This window comes from Pyxicephalus adspersus, chromosome 5 (genome assembly GCF_032062135.1).
Source record: "Pyxicephalus adspersus chromosome 5, UCB_Pads_2.0, whole genome shotgun sequence".
NCBI lineage: Eukaryota > Metazoa > Chordata > Amphibia > Anura > Pyxicephalidae > Pyxicephalus > Pyxicephalus adspersus.
The window spans coordinates 16,867,583-16,886,434 of NC_092862.1; the positions used below are offsets into that span (position 1 = coordinate 16,867,583).

An 18,852-nucleotide genomic window follows, 5' to 3' on the forward strand; every position below is an offset into this window, starting at 1 on the left:
TTTTCATAGTCTGCATTATGTAGAATTTCATTTTATGTAAACAAGCTTTAAAGATGATACCACTTGACAACCTCCATCAAATTCATTTTACCATTAAGCTTTGTGTGTCCCATGTGATTTACCCTTCACTTTTAGCATTAGCAACTCATTTATTCCAGTTTCCTACACTGACCTTGCTGAGATGTTCTATCCTGTCCAAACTAGATTTTTTTTAACCATCAGGGTCCAGTTTCACCTAAGCTGTGACTTTGGCACCATTCACAGATTGGCTTTTTCCCTCTAGTGAAAGCCTTTTATAAAATGTAATTAGCATTTCTTTTAGACAACTTTGATTTGTAAGATCTACACCAACAGTCTTTCAAATACTGATTCTAATTGCACAAGATCATGAAAAATACATACAGAATAGTGTCATTTATTCACAGCTACAAAAGCATATCATCACTTTACAGTTATAGAAACACTGGGTCTCATTAAGGGTTTGGACTGTGAAAATGCTTTTCAGCTGTGTTTGCTTCAAGAGCATCAGGTAAATATTACCGACGCCGTGCATTTGAAATCGCAGCTCATATTGCGATGCAGTTTGGGTAATAAGCTTTATTCAATGTTTAAAAGATCAGTTTTCTTCTTTTCTTCTTCTTTGGCCAAGAGAGAAAAAAAAGGGCACTAATTATAAAAAACAGAACATTGTTCTCCACTTTTTTCTGTTCTTCACACTGTAGATTATGGTATTTTCTCTCTATGGTGATCAATATTATTTGCCTATCTTTAATAAGGTCATGAAGTGGACCAGCTCTATATAAAAATGGAAAACGGGACCTGTAAATGCAAAACTGGTGTTTAAAATGATTGTGTTGATCAAACTGAAAAATGATAATATTTTCAGATTGTTACTACTGTTATATATGCTAAACAGAATTTTTTTATGTTTGTTCCATTATAAACAGTCCATGTAGCTCTTTCATAGTAGATCTAGATTTTGTGGGCTTAAAAGGTGTACCATACACATTGCAACCACAATAGCACAGTGATTGCTTGGCATAGTTTACAAGTGTGGCTATACCTAAAGGACACACTTTTTTTTGTGGCACACCGTATCCAGAAGCGGCTACAAAAGGGAAGCAAAAATTATTACAGTTTGTATGTTATGGGGCTCGGTGCTGTACCGCTATTTCCTTGTGTCCTAGGTGTTGCCCTTGGCCAAATTTACCCTATTTGGCCTGTAGCTGGATAGAGCGCAGGGACACATGACAGGGTGAGGAGGGAGACAGGAGGGCAAGGGGTTAATATATATATATAAAAAAGAAAAAAAGTGCTGGAAGAAAAGAATGGGAAATTCAAATAAAATGCGGGAATATCCGAATTATTGATTGATGGGAAAAATGTTATGGGTGGGGAAAATAAAGGTATAAATAAAGAGGTTGGGGGAGTGGGGGACAGTTCTTACCTTTGATGATCAAGCGTCTCCCGCCCTCCCTCCCCAAAGGACATTTTGTTGGGAGGATATTATTGTCATGGCAGCAAGGAAGGCTTCCTTTCGGAGGGTCCATGAAAGGGTTAAAGTTGCTGTGAAGAAAATAAGGGGGGTGAGGCACGGTAGTATTTTGTGGGTCTCTTGGTTGAAGGGTGGCCTTGCACGACACTCGGTTGTCGTGGGGGCCAGGTGGTTAGAGGTGGTCATCCGCTGATTGTCCCCGAGGCGGCGTGTGGGCGCCTGGGGGCCTGGTTAATGAGCGGAAGTAATTTATGTTTTGACATTTAAATTAAAAGTTTTTCATGGACCTATTAAGAAAATGTTTTTGGTATGCTGCATGGGAAATGATGTTTTAAAATGTTTTAAAATGTTTTAAAAAATGTTTTAAAAATGTTTTTTCAAGAAAAGGTTAATATATTTATGGATATATATATTTGAAGTGGTTAAATAAATCGGGCTGCTATGGCCAATTGCAATCCAACAAGATTTTGTCAGAGTCTTTATTAAAGGATGTAAATAAGGAGGGTTGGGTAGCAGTTGGTCTTGGGGTTAGCCGTCATGGATCACTCTACTCTACCCTAGTCATGTGCTCAAGTTGTAACATATATCTAAAAATGGAGTAAGTTATTAACATTTTTATTTTCCGTATTTCAGGCATTTTGACTATAATGGAATACATCACTGCTCCACAAATGCAGTAATGATAAAGTTTAATTGTTTGTAATTATATTGGCTGCACCTCTAAAGTCTTCTTTTATATTTTTTAGGCGTTCAGTTCACCTTTCACACCTTTCATCTGGAAGATCTTCATGACTACTTACTAATCACTGAAAATGGTAGCTTTACCCAGCCTCTGGCACGGCTCACCGGCTCTGAACTCCCTTCAGCAATTAATGCCGGTCTCTATGGAAATTTCAGAGCTCAGTTGCGATTTATTTCTGATTTTTCAATATCATATGAAGGATTCAACATTACCTTTTCTGGTAAGAAAATTGTCTGCGTACACTTCAAAATGTAATGGTTGTCTTTCCTTTTTAATAATAATGATATGATAAAGATCAAAGTTTAATAATTTCTAAAAAAAGGTTTCTTTGTTTAATCGAACTCTTATTTTCTCTAGCTTTAACAAGAACAAATGCTATCATATATTAATTATGTTGTCTAATAACAGAAATGAAAAGATAAGATTAAAAGTGTTTTGAACCAAAAACATAAAAATGTTTCAAACATTGCATATTCTCTATTAGATGGTTGTGAGTTTAATTACATAGCTCTGTAGCAGCCATTTGCAGCCATGAGTTGTGGAACTCAAGGTTTCCTTGAAAGGATGCTGGTGGTTTCATGACCAAGGGCTGATTGACCTCCACCTATATGATGGTGGCAGCTTAGTTGCAGGGCCAATACCACTTGCTCGAGCCACCTGCACAACACCATTCACTGTTTGACCTGATTTAATAAAGCTATCTAAAACTGGAGAAGATAATTGATCATAGGTGAACCTTAGTGATCCAGCAAACCTGGAATACATTTTTTTTTTTTAAATCATTTGCTTTTTTTTGGAAAATGTTTTCATTCCTGACCCAGATCCATTTTAGGTTTGCTGGAGAAAATGATAGCCTATTTTCTCCAGTCTTGGAGAGCTTTTATAAATCAGTCCCAGTGTGCTACTGACTTAAACTGATTTCTAGGCACAGCATGGTCTGTGTAGTTTTTTTTTCTACTGTTAGCATCCTGATTTTTTTAAGACCAAGTCAATGGGGCTAAAATTCTTAAAATGAAAAAAATTTAAATTAAAAAAATGTACCACTTATAGTCCAGTAATTAGTATATAAGAAAATACCTGTTGATCTACCAGATACCCAATGTGGCCTAAATTTCTGTTGGGTGACAACATTTCTGTGTTGTAGAGACACACTGGGGGTAATTTACTGAATAAATGTAGGCTTAAGTTGAATTATCACTTTGCAACAGATAATTATTTAGCTTAGTGTTGATATAGTGATGTTGCAAAATACCCAACTGAGTTTAAGAAAATTAAGAAAGAAAAAAAAACAGGATATTCCCTGCATATAATTGGATGCTTAAAGTAAACATAACCTCCTATTTAACATCTCATCTGCTAAATTTCTTGCAATTCAGTTTGCTATGTGAACAGACTGTATTTAATAAATCACCCCATTATATTGTCAGTTCAAGCAGGAAATTACATGCTCGATACATTTATGGCAGAGTCCTCGGGTATTTCCAATATCTAATATATGTTTATTCCATTAGAATACAGCCTGGAACCATGTGATGACCCAGGAATTCCACAATATGGAAGAAGACAAGGCAACCATTTTGGAGTTGGAGATATCATCACATTTACATGTTCATCTGGATATCGCCTGGAAGGAGTATCGGAAATTGTTTGTCTTGGCGGTGGGCGTCGTGTGTGGAGTGCACCTCTGCCAAGGTGTGTGGGTACGTGGTCAGCTGCTTTCATTTGCTTGTCTGTGTAGTCACTGTTCAGAAATGTTATGCAGATTTTATTTAGGCATTTGTACTTCTAATACCTGAACCTGGGTAAAAGCCAGTTTGACGGGATGATATTTAAAGTAGAGCTCTGTTGAAAACTGATTTTTTTTAGATATAATCAGATATTGCTAGAGGAAATCATCTGCTGGCTTTTTACATTTCCCATAGACAATGATGAAATTGTCCCACTCTTCCCATTCTTGCACAGGTGTCCTCCTTTCACACCTGGATTCTCTAAGATTTTGTAAACTCAACATATATATCATCCATCAGGGTATGGTGACACCAACAATTTGTATTGTAATTGCTGTGACTGTTTGGCAGAACTGAAAACCAATTTCTCCACTGCAATTCCTATGAAATATAAGAACCCAGCATGTGCTGTGCCATCGACTATACAAAATTAATCAGTTTTAGTGTCTTAGTGTTGCTGACATTTTATCTAAAACATAGTTCAACTTAAGTTTTCGAAAGATTTAGCAATCCTATCAAATAATTGATTAATTAATTAATTAATAGATGCCTTCTGTATTGTAGAACAGTACAAAAATAATAACTACATATAGATTTTTTTGTAGGTTTTTTAAGTTGCAATCATCCAATGTGAACCACTTTGATTTGAAAATATATGCCCTTTCATTTTCTTAGTAGGGTTGATCAGATAGTTCTGGAGTAAATTTTGAATTTTGGTTGAAGCTATTCTGGATTCTAATGTTCTGATCCAACATTACTGCTGTGTCTATTGAAATGGGTAATGCTGGGTAATAAATTAATGTGTACAATCATAGTGTATGAACCAATTTAAATGTAATTTTTTAGTTGTATAAGCTCTCATTAAACACATAACTAAATGGGTTGGAGAAGCGACTGAGACATCTTTCTTCCCTTCTCTTCCTGTTCTGTATGGTTACACATAGACTTTGGAGCATAAAAAGCAGAAAAGAAAAAGCTTTGCTTTCTTTTTGGAAACTCAATTTAGCTAAAACTAAAAAAAATAGTGCCATGTACGTTGTAAAGACAAGTTCATACCTGCCCTTAAATCATGCAAATTTAGCAAGGTGCTCAAACTCCCAAATGGTGTTAAAGAACCAGCATCTACATATTTGACAGCTGGCATCAGTAAAAGGTATTAGTCCCACTCACTGGCACCCCTATTTATTCCCTATGGGGCTGCCACAGGAGGACGCTATAATTTAGCATTTCCGAGGCCTCTGTTCCTGACTTAAAATGCCAAACGCAAAATTAACATTGGACGGAAACAGTAAAAATATATACAAAATAAAAAAATATGAATTTAAAATTGTATATACTAAAAAATGTAAACTAAAATTGATGCAAAAATCATTTTTTTTTCAATCAATTGCAAAAAAATCATTTTTATTATCTAATTATTGGTAAAATCTGTAAGCTATTGTAAACCTAATAGCAATTCTCTAACAAGAAAATAACTTGTTAATATGAATATCATGGGTTATGATCCAGTACAGCGAAGTTCTATTTAAACCACAGCTCATAAATAAAATGTCACAATCCTTTTTGACCTCAGTAGAAAAAAAAGTCACTAAACTTACCCACAGGCAAGTCATCACAGAGTGGAGACCTAAACTTAAATGTACTTAAAATGGAAGCAGTGAAATAAAGTTAATGTTTTTAAACCACTACAGAGTCTGTGACATCAAGAAAGTTGAGCTGGAGGCATTATGTAGCTTTGCTTGATCGTTGCTTCCCAGTAATCATTACAGTGCAGCCGTGGTGTGAGGAAAATGTCAGATTCGGTAATGTTAAGTTATATTGGACTTTGAATTCTATATTGGTGTTAGTCCAGCCTGCCTGTAGTGTACATCTAAAAATGTGTTAATATAGATCCGAATGATATGAGTATAGATCAAGTAGACTGGCAAATATTATTCCAGAACTCCCGAACAGTTCCTAAAAATGTGAGATTTTTTTGATGGTGTGAAAAATGTAGAAAAGTAGACCTTATGATGAAATTACCCAGATATACAGTTGGGGCATTTTTCAATTCTTTTTTCTTAAGCTATGTCATGAAACAAATTATCAAATATAATAATATTTGGTCCACCAGCCATCCAGGTCTGTAGGTGACTTTTTTACAGAATTTCTACAGATAGAGTTTACCTGAGAGTGTACAAAAATCATAAGGCACATGAGTATGTGAACATGTATATGTAAAAAAGCTAGATAGTGTAGATTGGTTGGCATGTGGTTAATGATGTTTATAATGTAAGGTCATATGTTCCATTACTTACCTGTCCCTATTCCATCTCAGGGCACTGCCATCTTCTTCCTTCTTCTCTTCCAGGATGCGTTTCTTGGCCATCTTGCTTGGCCTGGGCCAGGATGATGTAACTCCGGCTCAGGAAAGCAGGAGTTTATTCAGTCTAGGGGAATGGAGGGAAAGCCGAGACTGACTGATATCCTGGCTTTATTATAACATATGAACAAACAGAATAAGGGTATAGAAAAGGAAACGGAAGACGAGTGGCATAAGGGAGAAAGTGATGGGGACAGCCAACTATCCTGATCCACACACACTTATATCACCCCTGTACACATGGGATGTGTGCATCAATGAACCGCTTTGCATTTCCCAAAGAACCATGTCTCTGATCCAGAATTAGAAAAGAGTTTCTTCAAAGGTTGTGAAATCTAATTCCACATACCTGAGTTCAAATGAAGTGGGCTGGCCATATGGATGGCAACCTTACTGTTTTAGCCACTTAAACTGACCGTAATCAAACACATAATCAAAAGCAGTTGCCTGAAACCAAGAAGTCAACCAACCCAAAATTTCCACTGACCACCTGAGTTGGGTTATAGATTGCCATTTTGTATCTTTGACAAACTGATTTGAAAGGTTTATTGCTCAACTGAAATAACACATTTATGGCCAGCTATAAGGATTTTAATACTCTAAAACATCTTTAGCAATTTAATAAAACTAATACAGTGTTTTTCTATTTGTATATATTTATATTTTTTCGCTTTTCCTTTATTTTTCTTGGTTGGTCTAAACATACCAAACTTACAAAGTAGTCATTAACCACATGCCATCCAAACCATGTCTTTCAAACCACTATAGGGATTTGTACATCCCTATGAGTAGACAATTGCGCTTCCACTAAGAATGTTAAAACCGCCAGTTTAAAAGGATCAGGTTAGTAATTATGTTAATGTGCTTAGTTATGTTTTACAGTTTCACTGGGGAAAGCAGTTATAAAGCACAGCACTGCCTATTAAAATGTCTTCTCTCACTTTGTGCTTTATCTGCAGCTGAATGTGGAGCATCTGCAACAAATAATGAAGGAATTCTGCTGTCTCCGAATTACCCACTGAACTATGAAAATAATCATGAATGTATTTACAGCATTCAAGTACAAGCAGGGAAAGGAATCAATATCTCAGCCAGAACATTTCACTTAGCACAAGGGGATGTTCTTAAAGTAGGTTATTTGGATAAAAAAGTATGCAACAAAGTATGTAAAAAATGTTTTCAGTTTATGTTCAGTTATTTAAGAATTAATTTTCTAAGATATTGCTTGAAAATAATAAATTAAGAAGGTAAATAGTTCCAATATTTTTTTTAAATAATTCTGCACATTTGAAATACTTGAAAGCAAAGAAAAAGCTCAGAAGCTTAGAAAATTGGATACACTGAAAGGTAAAAATCCTATTGACAACAATAAGTGTGAAGATATTTGCCTGTCCAATGTTTAAAACACTGTAGCACGGGTAGCCAGCATGATTTGGTCATACTGTATGTGCATCTTTATTTTTTTCATATATGGGAGGCATTTGCTGTTGAATCTCCCCCAGCAATAAGGTATTTTCACAATGCCAGCCTGGAAAGTTCTCTTGGTACAAGTCTAATTTAAATGTTATCTTCCAATAACTTGATCTGCTGCATAATGGGCTGTAAGACTTTGAATGTAGAAAAAAGGCTATTGATGTGGAGTTACTGAAACAGTCTCTTTGGGTATATTTTGTAATATTCATGGGAAGAACTCTCACCTAAAAGCTTCTAGACAAAAAAAAAGCTATATGCTATCAATCAATAGATATAAGTTTAGGTGTGGTGTTGCTTGATCATAGTGTCCTTACAATTTTGAGCAAAACAGCCTACAAGTATGGCAAACGTAGAGGCAAAACCAATATTGAAGTCCTAGGTGTCTTTTTCCTAAGTAGTGAATCACATTCAGCAACATTCTATGGTGGAGAATCAGTCGCTGCCTATTAAACCACAAGGGCCTGGACCGCATGGGCCAACATTCCCCACCTGAAAATGTTGCTGGACGTCAGATGTATTACTTCATCAATAGACCCTCTACAGCAGTGGTCACCAACTGGTTGTTTGGTCCGTGAGAAAATTTTGGTGGTCCACGGCTCTGGCCAGTGTGTCCCCAAGCAGGGTCAGGAGAAGGACCCTGCTAGGAGGGCGCACCTGTCAGAGCCACGGACCATGTCCCCGTACGGATCGTAGGCTTAGCAAAGTGGGTGTGTCTCTGGACACAACCGGCCCACTCTCCCATCACAGGTTTAGACCTGAGGTGAGTGAGTGGGCATGAAGTTTCTTCCACTTTGAATGACACCTGGCTTCTCACGCATCCGCAGTCCGGAGCTGGTAAATTTAGTGGTTCGTGGGTCTAAAAAATTTGGCGACCACTGCTCTACAGCAGTGTTAACATGACGGAACCCTTGAAATAACTTCTTCAGAGGGTCTTCAGAGAACCCCTACTATAATTACTATATCCACATCACACAATCTGGTGATGGTGTGATGCATGGTGGTCAGAACACCTCTTATGTTGCTGGCTATTGGAAAGAATTTCACTCCTACAGATAGCCAAAAACATCACTGGGGTCACTTAAACTTACCCAAGTGGCACAAACACCCTAGGGGTCCACAGATACCTGGTTGAAAAACACTGCCCTAAAGTTTAAAACTAACATATTATTTGATACAGCAAGAAAGAACCAAATCAATCGATTATTGCTGTCTATTTAATTCATACCTCGGAGGGCACTGTAACTGTATTTTATCCTATAGGTCCTCCAATCAAGCTTTGCATACTGTATTTCAGTGCCATTGGGCAGATATTTTATGTCATTCTGGACCTGCACAATGTAATTAATTCTCCTGGATGATGGATAAGATACTTGTGTTCCCCACTGAATAATTCTTAGTATAGCTTAGTTAAAACGCTTTCACAAAACCATGTGCTCCTTGACTAGTTTTTCAAGAACAGTTGTCTTCAGCTTTGTCCCCAATTCTAGTTCATTTAAAAAATAATTTGTATCTTGTATTACCTTCCATTTTTCTGCTGTCATGCCCCAAGACAAACTGATCATTTAAAATTATTCAAAATGTTAAGACTTTATTTACAAAATTAAATTTATTGTGTACACTAAAGTAATTTCATATGTTGAAGTAAACACATTTAGTTGGTGTGTTGTAGGCACTTTGTTAATATAAAGAATGTTGATGTGCACTGTAGAAGCATTTGCATATTCAGTATTTAATGCAGACAACGTTCAAGTGCCAAACCCCAACATCAACCCCAAACTAAGGCATATCTTGCAAAATCCAATCACACAACTGAGACATTCTATGCCAGCCCTTCCTTACTCTTGAGTCATCCTTGAAACAATGTATAGTTGTCATATCAACAAATAATTGTATATAAACAAAACAGTAAGTTGAGTAAAAAGTTGGCAGCATGGTTGTCTCAGTGGTTAGCAATCTGGTCTTTGCAGTCCCATGTCCCAGGTTTCAATCCCGGCCAGGACACTATGTGCATGTTTGCAGGTTCTCCCCTTGTTTGCATGGGTATTCTCCCACATTCCAAAAACATTCAGTTAAGACATATGACTATGTTAGGAACATTAGATTTTGAGCCCCTTTGCGGAACAGCTAGAGACATGAGCATGGACATTGTAAAGCGCTGCATAATATGTTGATGCTATATAAATACTGTGTGTGTAATAATAAATGTAGCATGTGTAGAGTATTTGACACCTGGGATCATATTTTATATTCTCACATGATTGCTATATACAAAACTATTTTTTAGTTGTAATTACTATGAAGTTTGGCGAAAAGTAGGAAAGTAGGAGGCCAAATCCTTCACCATTCCCAGCTAATGGTCCTCTAACAACCTATGGGACAACCCATGGATTCAGATGGCTTGAATGATATCAGTTTCAATCAAAAGTTCTTTTGATCTTTTACTTTTCCACTAAAAGTATACGGTGCACTGAAAAAGGAATTAATCTCTACTAAGTTATGTTTTTATGGTAAGTATATTGTTTATTAGTACAGAGGAGAAGAGTAAGATTCCCATTCTTTTGAATGTGTGATGCTGTTACTTCTATACACATTGCATGCTTTTAGGGCATTACAACATGCATCCATCAGCTGCAGCACACAAATCAAGTACACCATCCATGCAATAAAAAAGTAAGCTAAAAGCCCCCAAAAAGAAGGTCTGCAAAAACAATGATGCCATTTATTTTCTCTCCCATTATGGGAATCACTGATAAACAGATTATAAGAAATAAGAAAACAACTTGTTCTCTCCTCCCATCTCTTCTTTGGTCCTTTATGAAAAATTGGTCACCAATAGGAATCAAAATGACAAAAAACTTTTACCAACTTTATCCTAAATCCAAAAAAAAGGTTCTGTGTGAATGTCAAGCAATAATATTATTACTAGAAGTTGCCTAGGTCTAGGGTTGTTCTGCAAGACTGCATTCTGGATTCCATTGTCTAAAGAACACTGTAATAATGAAAAACAGGGTAAAATATGTACATAGGGGGAGAAGCTTAGTTAAACAAAGTGTTTGTGAAAAAATATATTTCCCTTTTAGAAAGGTACAATTTGTGTAGCTACAAATATAAACTCTCAACTAAGTTGTGTACTGACAGCTGAACACAATCCAAACAAAACAGGAGACCTGGCATTATGATTTGCACATATGTATGTATTTGATTACTTTTTGATCTCTTCTGTATCAGCCTCATTCTGTTTCTCGTATATTGCACTTAACTATTTTACTTTTAGCATTTGCCTGTGTTTTGCAGATATATGATGGGAAAGACAATACAGCTCATTTGTTGGGAGCTTATACAGCATCGTCATTGAGAGGACTGACACTGAGCAGTACATCAAACCATCTGTGGCTGGAATTTAACTCGGACTCAGAAATAACCGATGAAGGTTTTCAATTAGTCTATACCAGTAAGTAATTATTGTAAAATTACTTACAGGCTGCGGCTAATTTATATAGTTAGCGCTGTACTAATTTGACATTAAAAAGTTAAATTGGTTGAAATTAGAATGTATAAATGATAGTTGGAATTTATATTCTACTCTTATTAATCCACTGATCCACAAAAAATCCAGCTGTTTAGAGTATAGTTTTTAGGTTGAAAGAAATAATGTGTTTTTTATTACCTAAAGCAATACAGAATAAAACATCTGAAAATTGATGTATTGAATGTAATTGTGCATATTACTTTGTACTTTCTCCGAAGCTTGTTTAGTTCAGGAAAAAGAACATGGTAAATGGTGTTTGTAAGGGCCTTGATGAGTTTGCCTGTTACAAAATGAGAAGGACCTCTGGACTAATGCCATCCTAAATACTTTGTATAGCTCTTTAGAAGATATGGTGAAGAACTCAGGGATTTTGCAGTTTCAGAGCTAAATGCAACCTTGTTTTATGCAGAACTGTGCTGGCCTGAAGGTCTTGCTGCAGATAACTATCTTGGCGACTAGTTAGAGAAATACTGAAATATTTAGGATTTTTGCTGCATGTAACATTTTGAAATAAAATTTCATTGAAGCTCCTTATGTTCTGTTGACATATCGCCTTATAACACTAATGGACCTTTGAATGACTGCAGATCAGGAATTTTTTTTTCCTGTGGAAATACATACAGTACTGCATCCACCCCAGATATTGAAAGCAAGTATAGCAGTGCAATGAAATGCACAAAATAATGGGAATTTATGAAATTGTTGTATCAATAAACTTTTTCGGGCTCTTAAAGGAGCCTTGACAGCTGTATTTTGTAGGAGGTCTACATCTGATTTAGGGGATAATTGCATTCCAGAATTATCAATTTTAATTTCCATGCAACTACACCTAGATTTCAGTCAACACATCAACCCAACCAGGATCCTTTATCAGTGGAGAGCCAAGGTGATTACTGAAATTCAGGGATTGCATGTGCTTAAAGAAACAAAAAGTCAAAAACAATGTAATCGTCTTTACACTTGCTAATAATAATTTTGAAGTGCTTCTTAAACCCCCTGAAGGTTATCCCGAGTGTGGCTCGGGGTTAAATTTCATTACAAAAAGTGGTAATCCACACCCAGGGTGTAATCCGCCGCTAGTCATCATGAGCCCGCGGCGTCCTCCAGTGATTCCAGCCTGGCATCTGTTTCCACTTGGTGATGCCCGTCCGGCATCTGTGTCCCCTGGCCTCCCATCCCGGTGTCAAAATTAAAGATAGAAATATTTTTAAATGTCAAATGTACCAATTTGACATTCAAAAATACTAAAAATTTATACCACCAGGGAAGTTAAAGAAATGAGAAAATTTTGAAGCTCTATAGTAATATTCATAAACATCAGAAAACAATTTATTACTTCTTTTTTTGAAGGCTTTGAACTCTCCCACTGTGAAGATCCAGGTGTCCCACAATTTGGGTACAAAATTAGTGACCAGGGACATTTTGCTGGCAGCACCATCATCTATGGATGCAACCCAGGTTACACCCTGCATGGAAGCAGCCTGCTGAAATGTATGACTGGCGAGCGGAGAGCATGGGACTATCCTCTACCTTCCTGCATCGGTAACACTTTCTGTTTGTTATAGAAACCTATTGTTCATCCTTTTCTTTTCCTAAATTTTATCATCAGCAGTATGAGTAAATATTGTGTTGCTATTACTGATCCTTTCATACTCTTTGTTCTCAATTAGCTGAATGTGGAGGCCGTTTTAAAGGAGAATCATCAGGCAGAATTTTGTCACCAGGATACCCCTTTCCTTATGATAATAATTTACGCTGTACCTGGATAATAGAAGTGGATTTGGGCAATATTGTAAGGTAAAGTAGAACATACCTGAACTATTGGAATATTCATTTTACATTTGCTTATACAATTTGCCAACAAATACAATATAATAATATGTTTTATAGAACAAAAAGTGTTTTTCAGCATCTACATTTCCTGTGTATGCTTTCTCTCTCACTGTGGGAATCACTGACAGGACAATTTATAGAGAATAATACAACAACCTACCCCTACCATCTCCACCTTTTCTCTATAATCTCCACCCCTCTCCTCTTTATTCTATCCCCTCCTCTCCTTATTTCTTTTGGGCTCCCCTGCCCAACACCATAATTTTTCAATCTTTTCACCCCAGACGAACCCTTGAAATACATTTTCAGGTCTTAGGCAACCCCTGGTAAAATTAATAATCAATGAGGTCAATAAGAGTTATCACTTTTACATTGATGGATATTGAACAAAAATGTCCCCATACAGTTTTGGTCAGAGTTTCACTTTTAGAGGCAGCTAAATAAAGCATCGGTGTCATGCCACTAACTCTGTCAGCTAGCACTGGGCCAGGCAGGAACTTTAAGATAGGACTTCAATCAGGGACATCTCATGAAAACCCTGGCAACCTTTGGTGGAGCCCTGGTTGAGCATGACTACCCTACAACCTTTTGTTTCATCCATTAACTCCATCCTGTATTCTCATTTCCCCTTAATCCTTTATATTCCCTCTCTTCCATCCTTTTTTTATACTGTCATCTCTTTTACATATTCTCTTCTCTCACATCCCTGACTATCAAAAACTATCATATGTATGACGTCCTTGCTTGTACGTTCCTTTCCTTTCATTTCCTTTCTTCTTTCACTCTCTCTCTCTCTGGTCCCAATGATTATCCCGTTCCTCTTTATTTCATTCCGTGACGGTGAAAAACAGTTCAATAATAAAAGAGGAATAAAAAGTCCTATTATTTTTCCCCTGTAGCAGAAGTAATTTGGAATATCTGAATAATTATTTCTGTAATGTATGGCTTATGGTTGTTCATTGAACAAACAGTACTGAAAATGATGTGAAGCGGTACAGGCAAATCCCACAACTAATCCATGTGGGACTATAGCTAATTAATCATGACAACTGCCTCAAATCTGTTACGTTCTATGTACAAACACAGTATCAAGTAGAAAAAAATCAGCCTGAAATAGCTCACAATAGTGGTTAAAGATGCCAAAGTACCACCCAAGGGAACAAATGCTGCTAACATTGGACATGCAGAAATATTGGAAATCATAGAACACTTTTTGTTCTAGTACAGACATAGCCCAAAGTAGAATGTCAAATGATGGTCACATCCACCTGTTTAAAATACAGCCCTAGTCTTTGTTTTAAAAGAGTTTTTTTTTAATTAGGTGAGGTAAGGTTAAGATATTTCTTTCCTGTGTTCTCTAAAGGGGATTTTCCTTGTTTTTCCTATTCTATCTAATACCTTTTTTGGAACATGGAGTAAAGAGAAACATCACTTGTGGAGGGCATGGTCAGTAAAGTCCGAACCACAGCTCCAAACCAGTATAGTTTAGTGGTATGATAAAATATAATTTTAAATTCCCTCACCGGAGATGTTGCCAACTCCTAGGATGCATATAGAAGAAAAACACAGAACAGCAAGGTTTTTTGGCAAATTTAGAGTGTTTTCAGTAATATAATCTCATGGAATAAAAAAGTACATAGATACATATTGAGGATTTCACAGAAGATCGAAAGTTGGTCAATCCATTTGGTACTAGACATAAATGAGCCTACTTAGGTCACACACAGTATAAGTGTGTAAATACAGCAAGTAGAGTATTGGAAGTAGACTCCTATGAGCAGCTAGTGGACCTGACGCATTTGGCCCCGTAAGGCCTTCTTCATGGGTTAATGCATGGGTTAAGAGATATAACTGATTAGCTGCATCACACATGACAGTAAATGACAATAAATAAATATATACCTCCATAATACATAATATTAGGTGTTCAACATTGTAGCACAGAATAATGATTTGCGCATTATCCAAAGTAGAAGAACAGAAATAAGCTATGATTGTATAATGATAGATGACAGATATGAATTGTTTAGAGTGTTTGTAAAATAAACAGTGTGATAATAATCTGAACTTATACAAATTGATACAGGCAGAGAATAGAATAATATCAAAGTAGTGAGGCAATGTAAATAAGTAATATTAAGTTGCCAATTATCTATATTAGAATTATTAGCTTCAAACCATTTTGATGTTTTTCTTCAATTGATAAAGTTGACAGAGGTTCAAACCCCACCTAACCCTACCCATCCAAACCTTCCAAAAGTGTGGCTGAAGTTGGCTTTAGTCTGGGAAATTATTTTGGGCATGCCAGTACAGCAGTCTGACATCATGCACCAGAAAGGTGATTTAGTCACCTGCAATGTTCTTTAAATTCCAATATTGTGCTACACATTGAAGATTTTAGAAAATATAGTAATACAAGGTAATTCATTAGATCTAATTAATGAAGGTATCTTGGCAAAAATGCAAATTTTGAAAAAAAAATCCATAATTATAAACTAGCCAGATGGAAAGAATGCAGTTAGATATCTGTCCATCATGGCTGATTCAATCTTCAGTGGTAAAATTTTAGCAGTGACAGACATGCTTCAAATAGGATAAACAGATACAAAACTTTTAAAAATCTTAAAGAAATGTAGCACAACATCAGCTAAAATACACAGTGCACAAGCATACTAATAAAGTATACAAAAGTATATGTCAACCCAATGAACATCTCTTATCAATCCCTTTTGATCCGTAAATATGCCATCAAAATAATTTTGTCAAGCTTCAGAATCTTTTAAAACTCATTCTCAAGCTTTATACAATAAAAATGGCTTTGAAATCTACATATCCTTTCAAAAGGTTACAAGAAGAAGCAATAAAATATAAGCATTATTAAAATCTTTTTTTTGTATTGTATTTTGTGTTATATTTGTTTATTAGTGTACTTCATTCCATGGGACCTCATGTACCCTCATCTTTCTCTTTCTTTATTGTTTTCCCCACTATTCTCAGATTTTTACCTCCCATTTCTGTGTCCCCGCCAGTTCTCCCTTTTTTCTCTGTGTGCTCTGCCTTTTTTCCTGTTTTTGCATCTATAATCTGCTGCAGAGCCTTACCTGGTTAAACAGTTTACCATTTTCATTTCCATTCAAGTGCAATCTGCATTATTTTTTTGGACAGTCTTTTTTGTACTCTAATTTTTATTTGCCATATGTTTTCAATTAAGCCGGTACTTCTCAACTAGAGATTCACAAAATCTTAGGGTTCCTCTAAAGGTTGCAGGGGGTTCCCTGGGCTAATTTGTGCCTCTCACATCACAGACATTTATTATATAAAACAAGGAGCCTTGAAACTTCCTAAGATGAAGCAAAGAGATTTATGGGACCATAAAAAGGTTCATAGGTGGTAGCACAGCAGGTGAGGTGAGATTTTAGTTGATAGGAAAGTTATCAATAAGTTATCAAAGGAGAAGAACTTACTTGACGGATGTACGTAAAACTTGCTTCTTGCTTTGCTACTTGATTAAAAATTCAGGAGCATGGTTGAGAACCGCAGCTTTTTCACTATGTTAATTTCTAAAATTTGTCAAAATCCAGGGAACAATAGCTGGTAGACAGTCAGTGAATAAAAAAGTCACTCAGTGATGAAAGAACAGCATCTGGCAATTCCTTCAGATCTGCATCCTTTCTTTACTTGATGATAATGATGACGTTATAATGTATCTAGAATATTAAAGATTTTTTAAGGGTAGCAATAGAAATAATACAAGAAACTGTCAAAAATATCAGCAGAGATTTACTACCTCTTTTCATCATTGTAATTTTCCCTTGCACATGCTTGCTTTAGACTATTCTTCTTTGGAACAGTGACAAATGGTAATGCCAGATTGTCGACGCCAAACTGATCTCATTCCTCTGTTAAAACAAATTGAAAGTAATTGACGAATGAATATAAAATCATTAAATTACTTTGTGTGGATTTTGATAAATTTGGATGAACTCAAAAATGTGAAAATTTACATCATAATCATGCATTTTATGGCACTTCCTTGAACTTCCTAAAACATTGTTGTAGATGTTGTATTTCAAGCTTATGGATTCAATGTACTTGTTTTGGCATATTAAAGGCAGAAAAAATGTTTCATTTTGAACTGTAGACAAACATTTTAATACATACAGGGCTTTTACAGAGAGCTTAAAATCTGTTCAGTTTTGTATGTTGTGACCATCACATCAGCTAAGCTGATGACTTCATTATTCTCCCCTGTAGTAAACCATGGGTAGAACTGTCATTAGCCTGCTGACTAGACAATAAAGAAGCTTGTCCATACTGATTAAGTCATCACTCTTATTCTGCTTTCACGTCCTGTCATCAAGCTCTTAGTCTTATATATATCAAGCTATGGCCTTCTTTTTTTTCATCATCTCCCCAGTGCTGTCTACCAGAATACCTCCACCACATGAAGTCCTGAGACTTTTAGGATGAATGATACCTTGGAGCTCTGTAATCACTGTGTATTCATAAATAGATCAATGTTGATGTAATGCGTCTTTAAAGACTATCCACTACCAATTCATGGGCGACCTATGGACTGAATATGTGACCTGGAGCCCTGAGCTGGGCTTTGTTAGCAAAACTTTTTTGATAGAGAGGTGACTTTACAATTCCCAGGCTGAGCTCTGTGTGCCGAAAATTACAGGCAGCTAAAAATTGATACATTCAAATATTTTTGTTCAAGAGCCAGGTGGCATAGTGACTTAGTGGCTGGCACTCAACCATTCAATCATGTACAAGGAAAATCATGCATTTTTACATTTTATTTGCAACCGTCAATGTTCACTGTATTTACTTAAATTATAACATGGACAGCATGGTTGGCCCTGTGGCTAGTACTTTTGCTTTTGCAGCCCTAGAGTCCCAGGTTTGGATTTTGGCCCAGATACTATCTACATAGACTCAATAAGTTCTCACTATGTTAATGACATATGACTGTGGTGGGGATATTAGATTTTGAGCTCCTCTGAGGGACTTCCAACACCCTTAATACAGATGCAAAACTAAATATTATGAAAGTACAGATAGTCTACAAGTTAAGAACATCCGACATATGGACGACTCCTAAATATGAACTGGGCTTTGCTGCTTGTTGTGTGCAGAAGAGAGGTTCGTTGGGGGGGGGTCGCATGACTTGGAGAAGAAATCTTTTGCTGTTCTGCAACATTTTGTAACTCTTTAATGACCAAGACAAGCTCTTCAGTTGTTTCTTTATGTATATCAAAGCACAACTTGGTCCAGAAGTTAATGAATGTCTAGGCTCCATATTTTTTTTTTTGTTTTGTTTTTTTTAATTTGTTTGTAATTAACTCACAGTGAGGATTTTATACAGTAACTGACACCATACTGCATAATAGTATGCTGAGACAAACATCTATCCTAATTGCATTTATTAAAATAATGTACCTGTTCCGACTTACATACAAATTCAACTTAAGAACAAACCTACAGTCCCTATCTGAAACCCAGGACTACCTATTTTTCTTCTTTTTACTTGGAAATTCAACATTTAGCTAAATGTATTAAATTAAAAAGTTTTATCTTCCAAAAGATTTGAATTTTGTTTTGTATAGTTCTAAGATTTGCAAAACCCTGAACACTTTCAATTGTATTGTCAACAGACCAAAAGGGGACAAATTTTTGGGGTGCACA

At 36.2% G+C, this 18,852-nt stretch overlaps 1 protein-coding gene across 1 annotated transcript in view; it reads left to right on the plus strand.

The window, feature by feature from the left end:
• The window catches only part of CSMD3 (CUB and Sushi multiple domains 3), a 297,101-nt gene that overhangs the window by 50,266 nt on the left and 227,983 nt on the right, over positions 1–18,852 (plus strand). Inside the window, exons 12-17 of the mRNA XM_072413237.1 lie at positions 2,242–2,457; positions 3,749–3,937; positions 7,286–7,455; positions 11,094–11,250; positions 12,679–12,870; positions 12,999–13,125. Coding sequence (XP_072269338.1) covers positions 2,242–2,457; positions 3,749–3,937; positions 7,286–7,455; positions 11,094–11,250; positions 12,679–12,870; positions 12,999–13,125 — 1,051 coding nt within the window. The remainder of the gene's footprint in view (positions 1–2,241; positions 2,458–3,748; positions 3,938–7,285; positions 7,456–11,093; positions 11,251–12,678; positions 12,871–12,998; positions 13,126–18,852) is intronic.